At 33.7% G+C, this 21,945-nt stretch overlaps 2 protein-coding genes and 2 non-coding genes across 4 annotated transcripts; 2 read left to right on the forward strand and 2 right to left on the reverse strand.

The window, feature by feature from the left end:
* The first annotated feature begins 2,642 nt into the window (after positions 1-2,642).
* Positions 2,643-3,221, forward strand: LOC143555538 (E3 ubiquitin-protein ligase RMA1H1-like). The gene has a single exon (XM_077045075.1). The coding sequence runs from the start codon at positions 2,643-2,645 to the stop codon at positions 3,219-3,221; it is 579 nt and encodes a 192-aa protein (XP_076901190.1).
* A 2,492-nt stretch (positions 3,222-5,713) lies between these two features.
* TRNAE-CUC (transfer RNA glutamic acid (anticodon CUC)) lies at positions 5,714-5,786 on the reverse strand. Its single transcript has one exon. It is a non-coding gene; the product is annotated as a tRNA-Glu (tRNA).
* Positions 5,787-8,990: 3,204 nt separating this feature from the next.
* TRNAE-CUC (transfer RNA glutamic acid (anticodon CUC)) lies at positions 8,991-9,063 on the reverse strand. The gene has a single exon. It is a non-coding gene; the product is annotated as a tRNA-Glu (tRNA).
* Positions 9,064-17,715: 8,652 nt separating this feature from the next.
* On the forward strand, positions 17,716-21,089 carry LOC143555539 (binding partner of ACD11 1-like). The gene is made up of 6 exons (XM_077045076.1): positions 17,716-17,879; positions 17,963-18,038; positions 19,513-19,584; positions 19,674-20,062; positions 20,152-20,275; positions 20,914-21,089. The coding sequence occupies exons 1-6, from the start codon at positions 17,716-17,718 to the stop codon at positions 20,932-20,934; spliced, it is 846 nt and encodes a 281-aa protein (XP_076901191.1). The 3' UTR covers positions 20,935-21,089.
* The last annotated feature ends 856 nt before the right edge of the window (positions 21,090-21,945 follow it).

Genomic DNA, 21,945 nt, shown 5'->3' on the forward strand with positions numbered 1-21,945 from the left:
TTAAAACGGATAAAGCATAAATGGTCACATTAAGTGGTCCCCACAGTAGATATTTCCATAGAAACAGCTGCCACGTGGCCCTCTCATTTCCACTATATAAACCACACAAATTTCTCACACCAAACCAAATCCACTCAACAAGTAAACACAAGCAATAAAAAATGTCAGGAATCATCAACAAGATTGGCGATGCTCTCCACATCGGTGGCGACAAGAAGCACGAAGGCGAGTCCAAGGCGGAAGGGATAATTGATAAGATCAACGATAAGGTTTGCTTGTTTCGAGCTTTTTATCGATCTGATCGCGAGTGGCACTGCTTGTTTGTTCCCCTAAGGTAACAGTTTACATGACTGAGTGTAGACCATGGCTCAATGGTTAATTTGCGTAGAAACTGATTAATTCTATTATAACAGTAAATAGATTTATGAGATGAGTAAGATTATGTGAATATTTTGTAGGATGTACTTATGATTAATTGCTTTTTTTGTGTTATGATTTTGCAGAAGATGGAGTTATATGCATAGAGATATATAACGCTTTCATGAGTGTGCTTTGTGTTGTTGAAATAAAATGTGATGAAAAAAAAATGAAGGAAAAAAGAGTTATGGATTGTTGCTTATTTCATAATTAATGAATGTAATTGCTACTGAATGGTGAATGAAGTTTTAGTATTTGTATGTTTACTGTAAATCTTTATTTTTTGTCCGAATTATAACAAAAACAAATATAAATTGTAAATATAGAATAAGATTCTAAGGAAAACAAAAAACAAAAAAATGTGTGATGCTTTTCTTCATGGTGTCATGCTGATTTTAAGGAAAAGAGCAATGGACAATACATAATTATATTCTCTGTTATACACTATAGTAGATAAAAAGGGATTTGTATTACAACTAAAATGTTAGGGATTCAAATCATATAGAAAATAGATCGTGATATGTTTATTGTAAAGTTGAGATTGTTAGAAAATATGTCTTTAGGTGTGGTTAATCACGGCCAATAAGTTTCGAAGTTAAAATTATTAAAATCCAATAGCATAAATAATATCTATAGATTTACATGGTTGAAATTAAATTCGTATTAAAAATGGTTCATGTAAGACCATCTTTAACTGTTTTTTTTTTCAAACTAGTCATATCACTGTCATATCAGTTATTTTAAAAATCATATTTTTTACTCAAACAATACATCTTCTTAAACCATCTTTACATTTTCACATCATACTTACTTTTACAGTTATTTTAAGAATTTTATAATACTATAAAGTATTTAATTTTTAATTTGCATTTAAATAAATAGCAATATAATAATAATTTAGTAAAAATAGATAATAAAATTGTTAAAAAAACTAGTCGTTAAAAGATTTAGCAGTTAAACTAGCCGCTACGTAAAAAATACACAAACAAAAAAATACAGCATTTTTGAAATAAATATAAAAAATATGTGTGTGTGTGCGTGTGATATATATATGGAAATGTTAAAACACAAAGAAAAACAAAAATGAGAAATGTGAGAATGATTTGTGGTCACATAAAAAACCCCTCAAAAAAATTTCAAAAAATTAATAAAAAAAATCATAACTCAAAATATAAATAAAAAACAAAAAAATTAAAAAAAAAATACAAAAGTGTTTCCCTCGTCATTCTTGTTAAAAAAACGCCGAAAAAACACAATGCAGAGACAAAAGACACAACGACGAAAATGAACAAAAGACAAAATTATAACTAAAAAAGTCACAATAAATCGCAAAATATAACACAATGCCGAACAAAATATAACACAATATTGAGTAATATAACACAATATTAAGAAAAAAAAACACAATGTCAAGGAAAAAGACACAATCAATGACGAAAATAAACACAAAACGCAATGATAAACAAAAAACACAATGATTTTTTCCCTCAACATTGTTTTTTTTAAGAACAAGGAAGACTGTGAAAACATTTTTGTGTTTTTACTTTTTTTTTAATTAAATTTTGAGTTATGCTTATTTATTTATTTTTTTAAAGAGTTATTTTGTGTGACTATAAATCATTCTCATTATTCTTATTTTCGTCTCTCTTTGTAGAATAAATTGACCTTATATGTGTGTGTGTGTGAGGGGTGAAAGATGTGATATTTGGGGTACATAATAGATGGTTTTTGATGGTTTAAAAAATCATACCTCAAAACTTCTTTTTTTTTTAACCAACCATTCCAATAGTTTAGATGGTTTTTAGGTTAGTTTGAACCAAGATAAACCAACGATTGTAGATGTCTAACACAATACAAGAATAATAAGAATATTTAAAAGGCAAAGGGTGTGGAATCTCTAGAAACACAAGGAAGATCACATCATTCGTTTTCTAATCTGATGTTCTATATATAGATGCTGCCGGTAACTTGCATTTAAAAATGTGAATAATTATATCTTAATATAATTTGGACCTTATTCAAACCTTAGTCTACACAGAAGACCAAATAGACGTGGTTGGAACAGAATACGAAATGTGTTTTGGAAGTTTCGAAGTGAAATTATTACGTTCCACTTAAGAGTAAGAGGACAACTTTTTAATCTATTATATATTTGCAATTCTAACCGGTATAAGAACACACTCCATCGTCTTTACAACCATTAACCACCGGACTATATAAACTCCATGGCTAAAGCTGAAAATAATTATGTTTCCGGCACTTTTGAATGTAATATATGTCTAGACACTGTCCAAGATCCGGTGGTGACACTTTGTGGCCACCTCTACTGTTGGCCGTGCATTTACAAGTGGATCCAGTACCAAGAAACTACACCCGAAAACGCAAAGTGCCCGATATGCAAAACCGAAATATCAGAAAAGGACATTGTCCCGTTATACGGACCAAGCCTTATAACCCAAAAAAGGGGTCCTAGCGAAAGTGATCAGGCTGTCCCACCTAGACCGTCTACACCAAGAAGTTATCGACGTCTTGCACCGTCACCTCTAGCTTTGCCTGGTCGTGATGATATAACTATGGACAGTGTGGTAGTACCTAGCCCGACAATTGGGATGCTTGGTGAAATGGTCTCCGGGAGGATCTTACGCGATTTGGAATCCCCTTTATTTGGTACACCGAATTCGTATAATCTAGTCATGGTTACTAGACGAGAAAGATTGCACACAACTCATGCTGATAGATCTCTTAGCCAAATGTGTAGCTTTTTTATTTGTTGTGTAATATTTTGCTTTCTCATGTTTACTTAAATCAATCTTTCCTTCAGTAAGCACCTTTATCACGGATTTCGGTAGAATGACCCATCAGTGATACTCATTTGTTTTGTAGTGTGAAACGCAGGTAACCTCCCAACACGGCTCTCAACTACCCATATTGGCATATTTGGTTTGTCTTCCACATCCTTTCCTGTAAAGAGTACTGGTCTCAAGATCAACCACTATTAACTCTTTTCTCATGTCTATATGACTATTGCTAGCCATTGCTAGTGATTGTGTAAGAGTGTCTGCCTTTTGCTCTTTCGAACTCACAGACTATATTGCGATTAACTCGTTGTATATAACATAAGTTGGATTATAAAGATCGGTGTTCAAAATATTCATTCTCTATTGAACCCATCTCACGTGATATGAAAAATATTTTTTTTTAATAAGAATAGACTCATCAAGTTTGTGAGAGGGGTACGCTTAACAGTGTCATAAAATATGCTTGTTTAAACTTTAGGGGTTAAGGCTATTAATAATTGTTGAATTGTGATATGTAAGTTAATTACACAAATAATCTATATGGTTTTATCATAGTCATGCATTTAAATTTAAACACATACGGTTTTATCAGTCACGAAACCCCTTGCTCTAACGACCTTTTTTATAACATCGCTTATCTCAAAATTCACAACGACGAATTCCGCCACCAAAGTATTGAATAACATCATCAACAACCCGTGTTCTTAGATATGGATCCTATACTTCCAATAAAGTATATCTAATACTAGGAATTCATGCATAAAGTAGGTTTATCACATGAAGTGTCATGAATGCATATATTATATATCTATATATCTGATATACTAGGTATACATGCATGAACCCTGTGAACTTTATCTTTAACTAATTCAAGGGTCTAATACTCAAATATAGTGTGAAAAGGGTAAGTAAACTGGTTATTCTCAACCTAGGCCCGGTAAAGTGGGCTTGGGCCCAATATAATTGCCCCATCATGTTTTGACTTCTTTTTCAGTTTTTCTTAATATGAGACAGACCGATGATGATGTTTTCATCTTGCATGGATTTAGCCTAAACCGGCTCGACCTGACCCGTTAAATTAATTGACTCAGAACCCGACTTGAAGCGACTCGAAAACTTATGTCTGATACTATGATATTGGAGTATCTAAAAACAGTGACACCACTGGATTTATGATTCTCTTTTAATGGTAGATTTAAATCAAGCTCAGAGATTTAAATGCACAAATAGGTTAATATGGATTTATTACTTGGAAGGTTGGAAAGTAATTAGCTTGCTAACATAATATCTCGGTTAAACCATAATGGCTGATCGTTTTTTTCTCAATAGAGTTCAAATGTTAACCATCAATTGAACAATAGCGTACTTGTTATATATAATCACCTATACATGTTACATTTACCGTTAAAACCACATCAAAGATTTTATATCATAATGTCATAAAGTGTCTAAAAATGGCATTTGAGATTAAAAAAGAAACAACACATAATTAGGCATGCAATATTATATGGTGCATCAAATAAAACAAATGGATAACAATAAAATTAAGATTAAAATTGATTAGAGTATTCTTATATTTGTTTGATGATATGGTTTATTCTATGCATATTTGAAATGCGGACAAGAAACAGAATCTATAAATGCAAGGTACAATTACACTTGCACCAAATGCATAAAGTAGGTTTACAAGGTTGTTGAAGCCTACCTTATCAATAATCCTAATGCATATGCTTGAAGACTCTCATTTCATCGTGTTTGTAGCCTTGCTTGGCATTTTTAAATTTCTAATGTTTCTTTATATTATAATCACATCATCAATAAAAGTTGTCAAACAATAAAAATTCACCTCTACCTTCTCTACGTTGACGTTGTATGTGTCGCTCTGTATCTACATCCTCGGATTCTACCTCCTCTAGCTGCCGATGAGGTGGGTCAAAACTAGATAACATTGCGGCTCATCTTTGCCAGCTAACTCGTCTTTGGAGGCCTCGTAAGTTATCTCTAATATTGGCATTAAAACAACAATTATAAATGATGTGATTAAAAAGAAAATCATGGTTGCTATACACCAATGGACTAAGCAGAAGACACATTCAAGGCTTAAATGGCTCGCCGATTGTCTAGGCGTAGAAAGGGCGCTTGTCTTAGACCAAAAAGGCACGGTAAATAAATAAAAACATACATACATAAAAAGTTAACGCCTAATATCAGTTTCTAGCCTTGAATTCATTTACAAGCGCTAGCAGTTTGGAAGTTTCATTCGCTTCAAGAACCGCATTTCAATCATAAGACATTGTATGCTTTCAAGGAGGCAAATATGAGTCGAATAAAACACAAATGAATACAAGAAACATAAAATTTTTTTTAACGGTAAAAGTAAATGGATATATAAGACTCCCAACCAAATTTTAGAATACTTATTTTATTCAAGTGATTCACCATGATTAAAAGTTTAAACCTGATCTTGGTTAATTATCTTTAAGATTAAAAAATAGAATTTCCATTACCGGGACTTGAACCCAGGTCTCTCGGGTGAGAGCCAAGTATCCTAACCAACTAGACTACAACGGAATTTGTGATCTTTCACATATACAAGTTATTTATTAGTTGTTTTAAATAGCGCACTTCGATATATTAATTTAGTAAATTTGTTATCGTTTTATTTATTTATTATTTTTTTTGGAGGGTTAAGTGTGTTGTAAAAATAATTTTAATATATTTTATAAGATTATTATAAATACAACGATATGAATCTTTAGATTAAAAAGATTTCCTTACTTATCCTTAAAAATATTTGCAAGTTAGTTACACTTAAATCTTTCTTTTGGTATTTTTCTTGAGGTATCAGCATCTCAGTACTAAGAAAAGATTACAGCTATAACACCCTTGTTATGTTTTTCAAACTGTATTTTTATTTACATTTTGTTAAATTTAACTTTTAAAACCATGATCTCATAGTTTTTTTTGGGTCACACTGATATTGCTAGATCAAACGTCTGTTAGTTGTGGACTTACAACATATTGAAATTCTAAGCTTATAAAAACTATAGGAAAGATGGTAAAAATTATATATTAAAAAAAAGCTGTTAAATATTTTTACAAAAAAATGATATAATTTCGATATAAAATCAGAAAATGTCATCTAGCCACACTTTACCATGTAAGCAAGTTTGGATGGTTTGAACATGATTCATGAACATCCAAATTCATAATCTCATGGATTAGAAACTAAAAGTCCTTAGAGCTACCATAACTTAACTTGCTAAGAGTGAGATTTTATTAGGCAACAACTTAACGCTAATACAAGCATAAATCCCATGCAAGCATATCAAGTATAAAACATAGTAACAAAAGAAAAAGGGTTAGAAAGAGCATCTGATGATTTGAAGAATAAATAAAAGTAATATTTTAAAGTTGTAATAACCGTGTTCTAAATACATTAAAGTTTAATAATCAACATATAGACGCCCATATCTTCGGTCCTTCAATTTTCTAACGACTTTCAGTGGCTCATAGTTGCAAAATAAATAATTAACATATATCCATCAATATCGATTACAATATTTAAAAAAATACATTATAACGATGAAGGAAAATTGTTTATTGGAACTGAGTGCATATGCTAGCAAGGTATCTATAAAGTGATTAGGCAAGTCTAGTCACTAGAATATTTTGTTTACTGGTGTCATCCTGTTTCCGCCATTGAATGCCCAAAAATTTGTACCGGTTCAGGTTGTGTCACTAAAGTTCCAAACACTGTACATTTTGTGATCAAGAAATAGATAATTACATAAACAATGTCGTGATTCAACCTTTTTTCCTTTTGGACGGCAAGCCAATCTACTCCTATATAGACCACACATACATGTATCTTGCAGGATTTGAACCATCCATCCCTCTTGATAGAGCAGACAAAATGGTGATTCAACTAATGTTAAAAGCTTAAATAAATTATAAAAACCTACAAATTATGTTATTCAAGTCCGGTTAGATTATCTTTTTAGTTGGTAAATTGTTAGTAAGTGATTTTAAATTTTGATTTATTAGATACCCATTTGCTTTAATCATAACTATAATTCTGAAGTTATTAAATATTTGTCATGGAGTTACCCAATGGTTCTGACATCTTGTTACAAGAAACCTTAAACGCCTCCTCAACAGCATCCCTGTTAACCAAGTTGTTGCAAATGTTTACAAAGGTTGACATGTGCCCCAAGACATATTCATTTATCAAACCACAATGCTTCTCAAATAACTCAACCTTCAATGAAAAAGAAAATCTCATTTAGTATAACAATCACATTATACAAGTGCAAAACTTAAAAGTAAAAACCATAAGGTAAGGGTGTCTTCGGTCCTTTCAGTTGGAAATCCCGGGTCAAACCTCTAACTACGGTTTAAGAAAAATACATAAAGAATCTTATGTATTTCAAACTGGCCGACTTGCTTCGGTTAAGATAGTTTTATTGGTTTGCTAAAACCCCTTGACTATATGTTTGTTTAAGTAAGACATACTGTAGATTTATAGCATTTTCATTCATCCACTAGAGGTAGCCCGGGATCTCTAACTGGATGGATGAGTTTAAACGTCGGATTACGAGGTGCTCCAAAAAGAAGCAAATCAATCACTCTAAAGACTGAGTTTAAACGTCTCATATACGTTAACATCTCTCGTATCTCCTCATCAAATTTGGATCTTTCTGATATTGATGACGTCTTGATCTGCATACATATGCATAAAAAGTGTGAAAACATCATTGTAGAGAGTTTACTATTGAGTTATTATTATCATTTGATTCACCATTTATCTTTAAGTTTGTTTGTCGTTAATTGTTTTATCTCTAGTTTGAATACAAGGATTGCACACAAAATTAAGTTGTGTATTTATAAACGATCTAGTTTACAAACAAAAGTAAATAAGCAATAACTTATAAAGGCTACATGGAAACGAAATAACTAGTACACGACTTACCATTAAAGCATATACGAAAAACTACCCAACGAATGGCGAAAGAAAATAAAAATTAAACCATGATCCAAAAAAAAACTAAGTAAACAACACAAGTCATAGCCCGAGAACCGAACCGTTTTTACACTTTTTGAATTCTTTTAAGAGCTGGCATCTATATTATTCAATTCACTAAAACAGTTTTCCCGTTCTTTTGAATTCTTTCACATCATAACATCTATCTACGTTAGAAACCAACGAAACAATTTAGATTACTTACACGCTCCCACAAGTCGAGAAGATGAGTGTTTCCTTGTTTTATTAATCTAGTCACATTAGCCAAATAAACTTGTTCATCTATTTGGTCAGGAACCACTTCTTCTAGTGCTTCCAATCTTGTTCCGTTTACAATATGCTCATCTAATGTTTGATTCATATCCACCGTGACCAAAGCCAAGATAGAGTACAATAAGCAAGCATATGATACGAGATATTGCCATTGAAGCCAACAATAGTGTTATGAACAAAAAGAAACGTAACACGACCTGTTATGAGTATTCAAGATCAGAAATCCTAAATTTATAGTTTTTGAATCAAATTGGGAAACAAGATACGTATAATCTGTCTAAAATTTATAATATTTAATCACCTCCAAATTAGTAGAAACCTACAAGATTATATTCAAAAGGTGGATAGGGCTTGTATAATCAAATTCTGAAGGTGATCGAAAATAAAAAGTTTAGCTTTAGGCCTAAAAATCACTTTGTTTCCCCTTAAATAATATTTAAAACCTAAAAGAAATAATTTGTTATGATGACTAAAAAGAATTCCGTTGCCGGGACTTGAACCCGGGTCTCTCGGGTGAGAGCCGAGTATCCTAACCAACTAGACTACAACGGATTTTGTTTATTTGCATGTACTACACATATATAACAACTTTTATGTCATTTTGATGAAACAACTTATTGAAAAAGATAATTTCTAATCACATTTGACGAAACAGTTATATTAAAGAGTAAGGGGTGTTTGAGATTCCTTATTTTACCTCCTTTATAACTTTTCTTTCTCACATCAAAAGCAATCTCAAACACCTTATTAATTTTTAAAAAGTTAATAAGTTATAAGTTGATGAAACTAATCAATCCAAACACCCCCTAAAAGCTTGAAGAGAAAAACGGTTTCACTTAAACTAAGTTAACCCATTTTGCCTCATACAAATAATAATTATACACCCATGGTAAGGCAAATATGCAAATACATGACAAGAAATGGATTTTGAAGTCACTAGGTCCAAGAGAGTTAAGTTTTTTTTATTTCTAGTAGCTATCTATAAAAGTGAAAAATGAAGGATGGGAAAATTAGCTCCAACTTCAAAGCATTGGCTTTAAATATGGTTGCATTCATATACTTCTGAATAACCCACCAAGTACAAAATAATATACCTTCTAGGATTACTTTCTTGTTCTTTGGTATTGGACATTGATCAATCCAGGCATGAAAAGCATGTGGGTTCATAATGTTCGGATTTGGTGATTGCAACCAAGTAATAATCGACTTCCAAACTACAAAAAGCAACTCGACGATTGGTAAATAATGTTGAGTATATGAATGCTTTAAATCGACTTCTTCTCAATGTTTTTTTCCTTATTGGATATGAATCTGTTTACGACACCAACTAACTTTATCCGGTCTTTGTGAATATTGTTGCATTCATCAAACTGTCAACTACTAATAGCCTCGGGACTTCAATTATTTAAGAATCTGTTTTCTTATGAAGTTTGCATAATTGCATTTTGAACAATTGATTTTTTCTTAACACCTATCCCATGTATATATCTTGGGATAGCTTTACTGCTTTAGAATACCTTGTAGACCTGTATTTATTCATGAATCATAACAAATCCGATCATGTTTTTCTAGTCGACATATGTGTATACACTAATATAAATTAATAAAGTACGTATATATATTCATCTTATTTCCACACGATATGATTTATTGCATAAGCAAGTACATGTTAATATCCAAATCATGAAATTTTGTAAATGAATCAATCTTTGTTAGTCTTCACATATGAAATCCAGTAGTTATACGCAATATAAACACTAAAAGCCACAATCGCAACAAAGCCAGCATTCACTATGACTCGAGTAAGTGTTTTAGATTTCAAAACTTGATCTACTCTTGTCTTGATATCAGGAATGGCATTTTTCTCATTTGTATTGACGTTATCACTTTGACCATCTTGGGGTGATGACGTCGCAACTACAGAAGGCTGTTTTGACATGGAAGGCCGTGCTACAACTTTTTTGGGCAAGGTAACACGAAGGAAACCTTGAGAGAATTTGGCATGAATATTATTTGAGTCATAATCTTTTGCAACCTTTACTTCTTTTAGGAACCGAATTCTTCTTTTACCTTCTGCAACCTTTTCTCCACTGATCTTTAAAAGCCCAGTATTGCTTATCTGGATTCTTAGCTGTTCTTTCTTGAATTCTTTAACATGCAAGAAAGATAGGAAATTTGATAAAACAATTACTCAATAGTTGTTTATGTAATCGTGCTTATCAAACAAACTAACAAGTGTACCTGGTAGATGGATCACTAATACGTCTTGTGCATCCTCATATTGCCATGTGCTAAGCGGGTCAATGTCATCGTAAGTTAGTAAGGTTTGTAAAGAGGTACCCTTTGGTTTTGAGTCCATAACGATTTAACTAATAAAAATACAACAAATAGTTGAAAAGATAATTAAATTTTCATTTGATGAATTTGCTTTTATAGTAGTAATATGAATCATGGGTGTTATTCCTTTTCTAATTGTGTTGGTTTCTTGGCTTTGCTTTGCTTTGTCTTTCAAAGATTCCAGTGAAAGCAAGGCATGGCTTGAAATAGAAATAAATGGAAGGATCTCGGAACATGCAATGGAATAACTTTCAGGGGTCTATGACAGCCTTGGATTTTTTTATGTTGTTTTAATTTACAAAGTGATATGCACATTCAAACTTAGCCTAACAACCCCATGTTCCAACAAGATCAGATAAAACAACTCCGTCTAAGTTACTAAGTAGAATGTCACACTATATAGGTTTGTTATATGTTTCTTCTTCGTTTATTTCTATCGAAGTTGATATAGTGTACTCATATTATTTTGTGAAAGTATTTCATTAACATTTTTTATATTTACTAAGTACGACCTATTTCACCTATTAGAATCACTAGTAATCCGTATCAATCCATCCCTTGGTAAATTAACCAAAGTTAAAAAAGATTTGTTTGAAATTATGGATGACTGGTTACGTATAGACCATTCATTTTTTGCAGGTGGTCGACATATTGCTCTTTTCTTGTGCTTATTTCACCATGGGGGGTTGGTTCATGGGTACAACCTTTATAACTTCATGGTACATTCCTGGATTGCTCGGTTCCTATTTGAAAGACTACAAAGTCTTAACTGTCACAGACTCACAGCTTCTATTTCATTTAATAATTTAATACAATCGTTGTTATTACTATGGGGTCCTAAAACACAATAAAATTTTACTCGTTGATGTCAATTAGGAGGTATGTGGTGTTTTTGGACTAATAAATACTAAATGGCCAAGCAATAAAATAAAATAAATTAACTGTTTTTAGTTAATTAAAAGACAAGGCATAAAATGCATGTATGATGATTAAAATAAGATAAAAGCAAGTGTGGTCCACCGTCCAACTAAGCTCAATATCTGGAGGCCTAAGATCTCGAGACATGAAAACCAACAATCAGATATATTTGACCAAAATTAAAGACGACATACTTGCATCAAGCAAGAACGTGTTTAGATTTTTGTGTATTTTTATAAGAGGTTATTATTATTATTATTATATAGAATAATTTAGAACTTTGGTGCCGCAAAGTTTTCATCGGGCCACTTTATGGCACCTTATTAGTGGTATTTTTTTTGTTTTAGTTCCGGTCCGTAACGTACGTGACAAAAATTGACCGAAAAACAATTTTGTTTTTTGTTTGTTTCAGTTCTGGTATCATAATGAACGTGACGACAACCGACCAGATTCGCGTAAACTCACCACGTTTTGTTTTAGTTCTACTAGCGTAACGAAAATCAACCGAATGCTAATTTTTTTAGTTTTGGTACCGTCACAAATGTGATGGAAACCAACCGAATTCTCGTGGAGTGACCACCTCAATGCCTAGGATCAATAACGGTTGGGTTTTACGAACAATCGAGTTTTTCCCACCGACGCCACTCCATTGGTCCACCTCAATATATATATATATATATATATATATATATATATATATATATATATATATATATATTTGTTTAGTTTCGGTACAATAACAACGTAACCGAAACCGACCAAATTTGTGTCGACTTACCGTCTCAACGCTTGAGACCGATAACACTTGGGTTTTATCACCACCCGAGTTTTACCGACCTGCTCAGCACAACACGCTGGGTAAAACACTAGTTTATATATAAGACAAATTCAAAAGATACAATCAATTTACTTCTATGTATAATTACAGAACCAGAATTCTTAAATAGAGAACTAAAAGTGAATTCGGTACATAGAAAAAATATTTGTATGCATGAGGTTGATCCGTAAGGGTAAAAAGAATACGGCTAAAATGAGCTCCAAAATACTGACGAATGTAAATGAAAAAAGTTAAGGTATAGCATAGGTTAATTTTTTTTCAAGGATAGAAGATACATAAATTGAAAAAGACAAAAAGTTTCACTAAAAATTTACTTCGTCAAGAAAGTTGAAGAATTGTAAAGCTATCTGTCACCTATGATAGATCCGCCCATGCTCCAAAACGACACTCACAATGGAGAAAACATAGCAAAACTATCACATATGTGTCTAAGAGCATTTACATTGAGGTCTGTATATCCTTATTTTCAAAAAAAATGCATAGAAAAAAAAATATAGAAGATAATTAAAAACTACTACAATGGATTTTATATAATAGTGAAAATTTTAGAAAATATCGAAGTACACCTTTATATTTAGAGACTCGTAAAGTAAAATTCTATATATTTAGAGACTCGTAAAGTAAAATTCTATATGTTCTGAGTGCTTTAAATAAATACGTTTGATGATTTAAAATGTAGCGGTTAAATTTCCTCTATAATATTTCCATAAATATAATAAATTACATTTTTTTCTAGCTTTATCTAGGGATAAGCAATAACCAAACCATTAACCGAAATGAATTAATTGAAAATCAAGTGTTGGTTTTTTATTTTCACCCTTGATTAACCAAACTGAACAATTGATTTTGGTTGTTAACCGAACCAAAAACGGACAAACTAACTGAATAACCACACCATTTAACCGACTGATTAATTCGGTTCAGACTACCATTGACTTTATGATTCAATAACATAAGAGTGATGGTTAAGACTTGAGATCTTATGGTATTGGGTTCGAAACCTGTAAGGCCCCGTTACCGGTAACCCTACTTTCGTGTTGGATTTACTCATAAACACAGTTCTAAATATCAGAGTTAATTAAAACATTTACGCGGAATATAAAACTTTCATAAAACATTACAATATTTCATAACTTGTCTCAAAACGTCATTTGTCTTTCACATTAAAACATTAAAATTAAAACATCGTAAGTCTTCAGATGCCAGGCTCTTATTCTTCTGCCATGTGTCCCCGCTCAAGCCAGCTGTCTCATCCTACTCACCTGCGTGCATACTAAAAGTCAGCTACGCTGAGTGAGTTCTAGTTAATCACATAATCATACAATACATTCTTTACACTTCATACTTAACCTCTTAACTTTCTTTCATACACACTTAAGTGCTTTTACTTTCATTTTTACCTTCATACTTTCTTTACATACATAATCATACGTTTTAAAGAGCCTTTCGCCCTATAACCTCACAGATATTATAAGGGTCTGGTCCCTAGTTTTCGAATATTAGAAGGGTTTGATTCCCTAACATCACAGATATTATAAGGGTCTGGTCCCTACCATCACAGATATTATAAGGGTCTGGTCCCTAGTTTCGAATATTAGAAGGGTTCGATTCCCTAACATCACAGATATTATAAGGGTCTGGTCCCTAACATCACAGATATTATAAGGGTCTGATCCCTAGTTTTCGAATATTAGTAGGGTTCGATTCCCTCTTCGTTCCATACATTATACCCCGAGTATTTTTTTAGGGCTCGGTACCCTTTTCGTAACCATACAACCATACATCATACCTCGAGTATTATTAGGGCTCGGTACCCTTTTCGTAACCATACAACCATACATCATACCTCGAGTATTATTAGGGCTCGGTACCCCTTTTCGTAACCATACGACCATACATCATTATTTCCTTCTTTTATTATCTCTATCACGTTCATACGCATAAGCATTCATATTATACTTACCTTATACATAGCATTACAACCTGACAGTACGTGCAATATCCGAAGATCGTTCACGTACCATCAAGCAATCATTCTTACATAACACATATATCACATAGGGCATACACTTATCACTTAGGATAAATGTATTAACAACACATCAAGTATGCACACAGCCCCGAAAACATAACAAGGAATGGGGCTAGGAACTCACCTGAACACGGTTACGTTCACCGTTAATCGTAATTCCTTTCTTCAGTTGTGCACGGCTGACTGTATAACAAGTATACGTATCAATTAACTATCACTTCTCATAATGTATGTCTATCTTTATATGACCCACAACGAACGGGGGTCCGGGGGCAGCGCCCCTGGCAGCGGGGTCTAGGGGCGGCAGCCCCTAGCAGGGTCCAAGGGGCAGAGCCCCTGGCTGGGGTCGAGCTGCCAGGTCAGCTTGGAAAAATTTTATTTCCATTAACTGTCTTAACACATTTTTCATTAGATTTTTAGTTTACTTCCTAATCGAACTTGGCTTTAGGCGAAGTTAAACCTTAGGCGAACTTAGCTTTAGGCGAAGTTAAACCTTAGGCGAACTTAGCTTTAGGCGAAGTTAAACCTTAGGTGAACTTAGCTTTAGGCGAAGTTGTCATCAGGCGAACTTGGCTTTAGGCGAAGTTGTCATCAGGCGAACTTGGCTTGAGGCGAAGTTGTCATCAAGCGAACTTGGCCTCAGGCGAAGTTGTCATCAGGCGAACTTGGCCTCAGGCGAAGTTGTCATCAGGCGAACTTAGCTTGCAGGCGAAGTTCATCAGGCGAACTTAGCTTGCAGGCGAAGTTCATCGCTTTGAAGGCGAAGTTGCCCAGATGCAGGCGAAGTTGCCCAGATGCAGGCGAAGTTGCCCAGACAGCCGCTGTTCGGTTTCTTTCCAGCATTTTGAGCGATTTTAACACCCTTGCTATGGTTCAATATCACCCACTACGCTTCCCGACCATTTTCGGTCGCTTATACACTAAAAAAGCTTGGATCTTTAAACTTCAAATATCAAGAATCATACCTTTTTGGGCTTGTTTGGATCTCGTTTACTTGCTAGTACACTAATCGCTCTCTCTCGGACCTGCCCGACTCTTCCCTTGGCTCGGCCGGCCGGCGGCGGTATGCGTGTGGTGTGTGTGTGTGTTTTGGGGTGTTAGGGAGTTTGGTGAAAATGAAGATATTTTGGGATTTTGGGGGTATTTATATCCCTGAAATCCCATTCTCATTTAACCCATCTCAATTAATCCACGTCCAAGACCCGCTCCCTACCCGATATTAATTAATTACGCGAAATCACTAAACATAACTTCCTTTATTCATCATTAAAATTTTTAGGATGTTACAAAACCTGACTCAATGGGGTATTCCTGTAATAATGGGTTTCTTTCTTGATAGTTTTTCTTTCTTCTTTTTTTTTTAAGATAAACTTCATTCAAAAAACACCACTAGTGAGTCGTCAAAACAAGGACCCATATGCAATCTAAAGTTACATTAAATCCAACGGATATTTACACCATACATTCCAATCTGCAGATTTCAATCTAGACCTATGCCGGAACCAAAAAATCAAACACGACTTAACCGTTTCCACCACTTTGATTGCTCTCCGTGCTTTACTGTTAAAAAATCTAGCATTTCTTTCATTACAAATGCACCACAATGTAGAAACTACAATGCTGTGAATCAGCTGGTTATCCTTCTTGGTGTTGATATAGTTGTCAGCCAACATCAACAAGTCTCTAACCCCAAAGGCAAAAAATAATGGACAATCCACACCAACTCCCTATCCTTGACCAAACTTCCATAGTGAGCATACATCCTGTGAACAAGTGAATCGTCGTTTTCGGATCAGCTTCGCATAGAGGGCGCAACTCGTCATCTATGTGAACCCACGCCTAACTAGCTCCACTCGAGTAGGAAGTTTATTAAGCTCGGCTGGCCATACCATTATGTTACATTTCAATGGGGCCCAACCCCACCATTTCATTTTAAGAACAGGAACCGAAACCTGTCTGTTGGAAAGCAATTTCTTAACCATCTTGACCGTGAACAAGCCATTAGTATCTCTCCTCCATAACCAACAATCTTGACCTCCTTTCCAATCGTGGTCATGAATAGCTGAAAGAAGTTCAAATAATTCAGCAACTTCTTCATGAGTGGTAGAATTTCTACGCCACTCCCATTCCAATCGCTTTTCACCGTTACATAGCACAACCCGATTTGCAATTGTAGCCCATTTATTTTTTTTTCCAATCTGAACAAGTTAGGAAATAAGAATCTAAGCGGCTCATTCCCAAGCCAGGAGTCTCCCCAAAAGTTAACTGAATTCTCATCACCTATAATACCAACAAAATAGCTGTTAAGATCTCTGTCATTCAGGAGCTTTTTTTCACCTAGTTTCACTATCTGTTTCCAACACCCGCTAGAAGAAAGCCTACATGGTAACATTGTCTAGGTTCGGCTAGATCCATGATACCATTACCTTTTTCTACAAACAATTGCCATCCTTCTTAAATCTCCAAACCCATTTAAGAAGTAGAGCTTCATTAGTGACTCTAAGATTGGTGATACCCAAACCGCCCTCATTCTTGGCCTTGTAACCGAGTCCCAAGCCACCTAACAAATTTTTTTCTCTTCGATAGACCCTGCCCATAAAAAGCGCCTCATTTTACTTTCAAGTTTCTCAATCACCGCAAATGAGCTTTGTATAAAGAGAAATAATAGACAGGTAGATTTTCAAGCATCGATTTGATAAGTGTCACTCTTCCCCTGATAGATATCGTCTCCTTGATAGTGGTTCTTGGAAGAGTCAGTCCTAGAACGTCAAAATCAGTATTGAAGATTTAGTCACTTGATTACTGAGAACATTATTAAAAGCAAATATTTAATTGGTTAAGAGTTAAAAGACTAATTATCGAACCGAACAGGACACGCTATTATTTATTTATTTATGTGTAGACATGAGATGCATAAAGCCAAAGCATGCTCATCATCGTCATCAGGTCTCCTTTCACATTCACACTTTAATGGCGTGACTGATTCCATTTGAATCCATCATCCTTCATTGATTGACCACTACACACATACACAATGCAGGTTATTTCAAGCTTACGATTAACTCACTCTTTTATTCATATGTCAATTTTAAACCCTAACTTCCATAATCTGTTAATTAGATTGCTGAATTTGTTGCAGACGCGAACAGTGCAAGTGGAACAGCTTTCAGATCTGGCCACCGAACGAGAAATTCACGAGTTTTTCTCATTCTCCGGCGAAATCGACCATATCCAGATCTGTCGGTCAGTTACTTGCTTTATTGATATTGTTCATTATTAATAATATTATTAGAGAATAATGTTTGTTTGTCTGTATGCTGATTTAGGGATTGTGGAAGGAAGAAGAGTGCATTTGTGACATTTACAGATCCTAAAGCTCTTGAAATTGCATTATTGTTATCGGTAATAATAATTATTATTATTATTCACCTTTTAGAGTGTTTAACCGAACCGTTAACCGAAAAAATGAACTGAAATTAACTATATGATAAGATTGGGTTATGGTTACACTTAATGTGTCTTCGTTAACTGACTTTGACCGACGCCGAACTTAACCTTGAAAGTTTGTGTTTTACTAATTTTATACCTACATGGCTACATTTCTAGCTTTGAACGTTATTGATGCTGTAAAGTGTAAACGAACTGAACTAAACAAGGCCTTGTTCATGTTTGTCCGTTAAGCTTTTATTGGACAAGCGAACGGCCCACGAGCAGTTAACTTACCAAAATTTCTTGTTCATGCTCATTAATTAAGGAAATGAATTTGTTTGTGAACAGTTTGCGAACACATACGATGCTTTATTTGATCTGGCTAACTAAGAATGGTCAGTGTCAACGGTTTGGTCTGGCTACCAAGTTTGTGTTGGAGTTTTTTATAACATTCATATTCATATGTTAGTTTTACATCCAAATTAATCACACAATACTTGCATATATTTTTGTTTTATTGTTTTTAAATTTTAATAATAATTTTGCTTAAATCTATACAATAAGATTAGAAGTCATTAAAAAGCTAAGCAGTTAATGCGGAAAAATATCAGATATCGGTCAATGACTGATATGTGAGATATCAGTTATCGCAGTGAGATATCGGTAATTTTAATATCATGTGAAATTCATATATATAGCAATTTAACACTAATAATTTAGTATAGTCTCCTACTATTAACAAATTAACCTTTTGCAAATTGCAAAACACTAACAATCTTAGCAAGTAAGAATTGATTAAGACTTAAAACAATAACATTGAACACTAAAAGTTGATAATTAAGACTTAAAGCACTGATATCGGGAATATCAGTGAAATATCGGTCAAATATTAGTCAAATAACGGTCAATATCGTTGATATTATCGGTACAGATATTCTGAACCAATATTCTGACTTATATATCGTCAAGGGACCAATAACCGATATATCACTGATATATCGATGATATATCGGCAGTATCGACTGCATAGTTAAAAAGTATTAAAACTGTTAATGAACAAACATAACATTAACTAATATAAACGGACTTAAACGAACACACATTCGAGCGTTCACAATCACAATTGAACAGACATGGCCTCTGTTCGTGTTCGCTCATTTAGTTAATCGAACGGAATTCTTTGTTCATGCTCATTCATTTGTTAAACGGGCGAAAAAAATGAACCTTCCGCTGAACAGTTCGCAAACGTTTGGTTTGTTTACAGCCCTACTAATAACTTTTCATATTATTAATATCACTAATATACGAATGTTAAGACCAGAAATTACTGTTGCTGTTATTCATGAGTATTCTGTTTACAACTGTTATTTATTCATAAAACAGATGTGTATAAGTTTCTTTTTCATAAATAAATCAAGCTGTGTTATCTGTAACCATTTTCTTACAGGGAGCAACACTAGTCGATCAGGTCATTAAAATAACTCCAGTTGAAAACTATGTACCAAAACCTGAGTTGCAGGTATATCTATCACAAATTATACGCTCATTCTCACCCACAAACACACACACATGATAATTAAAACTTATATTATGACTCACTTCTTTCAGGAAGTTAGTGCAGCCGATAACACTTTTAACATGAGTCGACAAAATTCTTTTTCAAACACGACATCTCCTAGTAGAAGAGTGTATGCAAGTAAAGCACAAGATGTTGTATCGAGTGTGTTGGCTAAAGGGTCAGCTATCGGTCAAGATGCAATAAATAAAGCTAAAGCCTTTGATGAAAAACATCAACTAAGAGCCAATGCATCCGCCAAAGTAATATCTTTGGATAAAAAAGTAGGACTTACAGACAAGTTTAGTGTCGGGATCTCGGTGGTGAATCAAAAAGTAAAGTCTGTGGATCAACGGCTTCAAGTTTCTGATAAAACGATGGCGGCGTTAATGGCAGCCGAGAGGAAGTTAAATGACACGGGATCGGCTGTTAAATCAAGCAGGTTTGAACTTTCAAGTTCTGTTTGATTGTTAGTTTAAATTAACTGCTTTTATTGTTGTTTTTTGTTGATATTGTATGGTTGTTTGTTAGATATGTGACGGCTGGAGCAGCGTGGTTAAACGGGGCGTTTGGTAAAGTGGCGAAAGCTGGACAAGTGGCGGGTACAAAGACGAGACATAAATGGAATTTGGCAGTGTCGAATTTAACTACAAAGGTATGATGTATTTTTATGAATATAAGATTTATGAGGTTTTGACGATGAAAAAAATAATAAACTTTAGACATGATACATTATCGTGAAAATTCAACAACATTCTTATAAAAATTCATAAAAGAAAAGGGAAAATCACGAAAATGGACAAGTCGACCGTCAAAATGACCAAAATGAGCATATACTAAGTTATATTTCAAATAATAAAATAATTGCGAATCACATTTTTGCGCACAATAGGTGAGAAATGTATGCATATGAGGTGGAAGAACCAGATCATCACAGGTGTCCTAATTACACGTAGTGGTGTCTCATTGGGCGAAAATTACTCTTTGGGGTCAACATGGAGCGTAATTTTTGCCCACTGGTGTAGTCTTTTTTAATAAAGACGTGTGCCATAATTTGGATCATCCACTTCATAGGCGTAAATTTGGCCTATTGTGCCAAAGATGTTATGTGTGATTGTTTTATTTGTGGAGAAAGCGAATGTTTATGGGGAAGTTTAATTTATTCGATGTTCATTTTGGTGATTTTCTAAAAGAAAATGTTTGTTCACGCGCAAAATAGTGCGTGAAGGTAAAAAAAGGTGACCTTTTTTTATTTTTTTGTAAATTATATAAATGGAAGTTTTTGATACGCAGGATTCTAGCATTGCAGCATGAGTTAGGCCGACGATTGGAGTTTATAGCTATTGAAATCCGGTATTCAGATTGTGAGATACCTTAAATGTTGTGCCGTTGGTTTTATGGTTAGTTTTGTGATTCTTTTATTGTTTTCATCATCAGTGTATTTCATCTCCTGTAAGTGTGTAAAACCATCAAGGAAAATTAAACAATGTTTTGATCTCAGAATCGTTGCAAACTATATAAGGTAATGCCCAATATAAGCTAGATATAATATATATTTGGATGATAGTATATAGCGCAAGGACGAATGAATTAAAAATCAATGTTTTTTATGTGGTCACTGGCTCAATCAGTCGGCCAACAGAGAGAGGAGGACGCTAAAAGCCGATTATATGTTCTGGGTCCGTTAGCGGTTCTTGATTCAGTTTTCCCATCGGTCGGGTTTTCAAAATACTGTATAAAACATCATGTTTAGTTACATGATACGAAATACACCTTAAAGTTTTTAAGAGACCATTCATTTAAAGGTTTTGATTCATACTCTTAACTAGTTTCTTCATTAATTTTTCATTTATATGTTTTGCCATTTTTTGATTAATTTTTATAATAATTATCATAAAAGGACCAAAGGAATATAGTTATAAAATGTGCCCGGGATCTTTAATTAATCCTAGTATCTAATATTATTTATATTTGTCGACTACGATGATTATGTATTTGACTAAGAGAAAGAATAAGAATTTATTCACATGCTTCAACTAAATTTATAGGAATACTCCCATTGATGTACTCCTGTCATGTTATAAGGTTTCGAATAATGTTGAAATGAGCCTTTCACATCGTATGTGTACATGCTATATGACAAAGTGAAAAATGACCATATATTTATATTGATCACATGGCTTTGTCAGTGATTACATTACCTGTTTATTTTTCAGTAAAATATATCATACAGTAAAATATATCATATAGACTATAGGTTCGTGCTCATTCACTTAGTTTTAACTTGAACATATAACTGAACATGTTTTTTTTTTTTTGTTATTG

This window comes from Bidens hawaiensis, unplaced genomic scaffold (genome assembly GCF_021521415.1).
Source record: "Bidens hawaiensis isolate Kalapana, Puna unplaced genomic scaffold, B.hawaiensis_p1.1 tig00018140_1, whole genome shotgun sequence".
Lineage (NCBI taxonomy): Eukaryota > Viridiplantae > Streptophyta > Magnoliopsida > Asterales > Asteraceae > Bidens > Bidens hawaiensis.

Coding starts and splice junctions, on each gene's coding strand:
- LOC143555538 (XM_077045075.1), top strand. CDS start 2,643: ATGGCTAAAGCTGAAAATAATTATGTTTCCGGCACTTTTGAATGTAAT.
- LOC143555539 (XM_077045076.1), top strand. CDS start 17,716: ATGTCAATTTTAAACCCTAACTTCCATAATCTGTTAATTAGATTGCTG. Junction 18,039..19,512: donor AAATTGCATTATTGTTATCG/GTAATAATAATT, acceptor ATTTTCTTACAG/GGAGCAACACTAGTCGATCA. Junction 20,276..20,913: donor TGTCGAATTTAACTACAAAG/GTATGATGTATT, acceptor TTTGATACGCAG/GATTCTAGCATTGCAGCATG.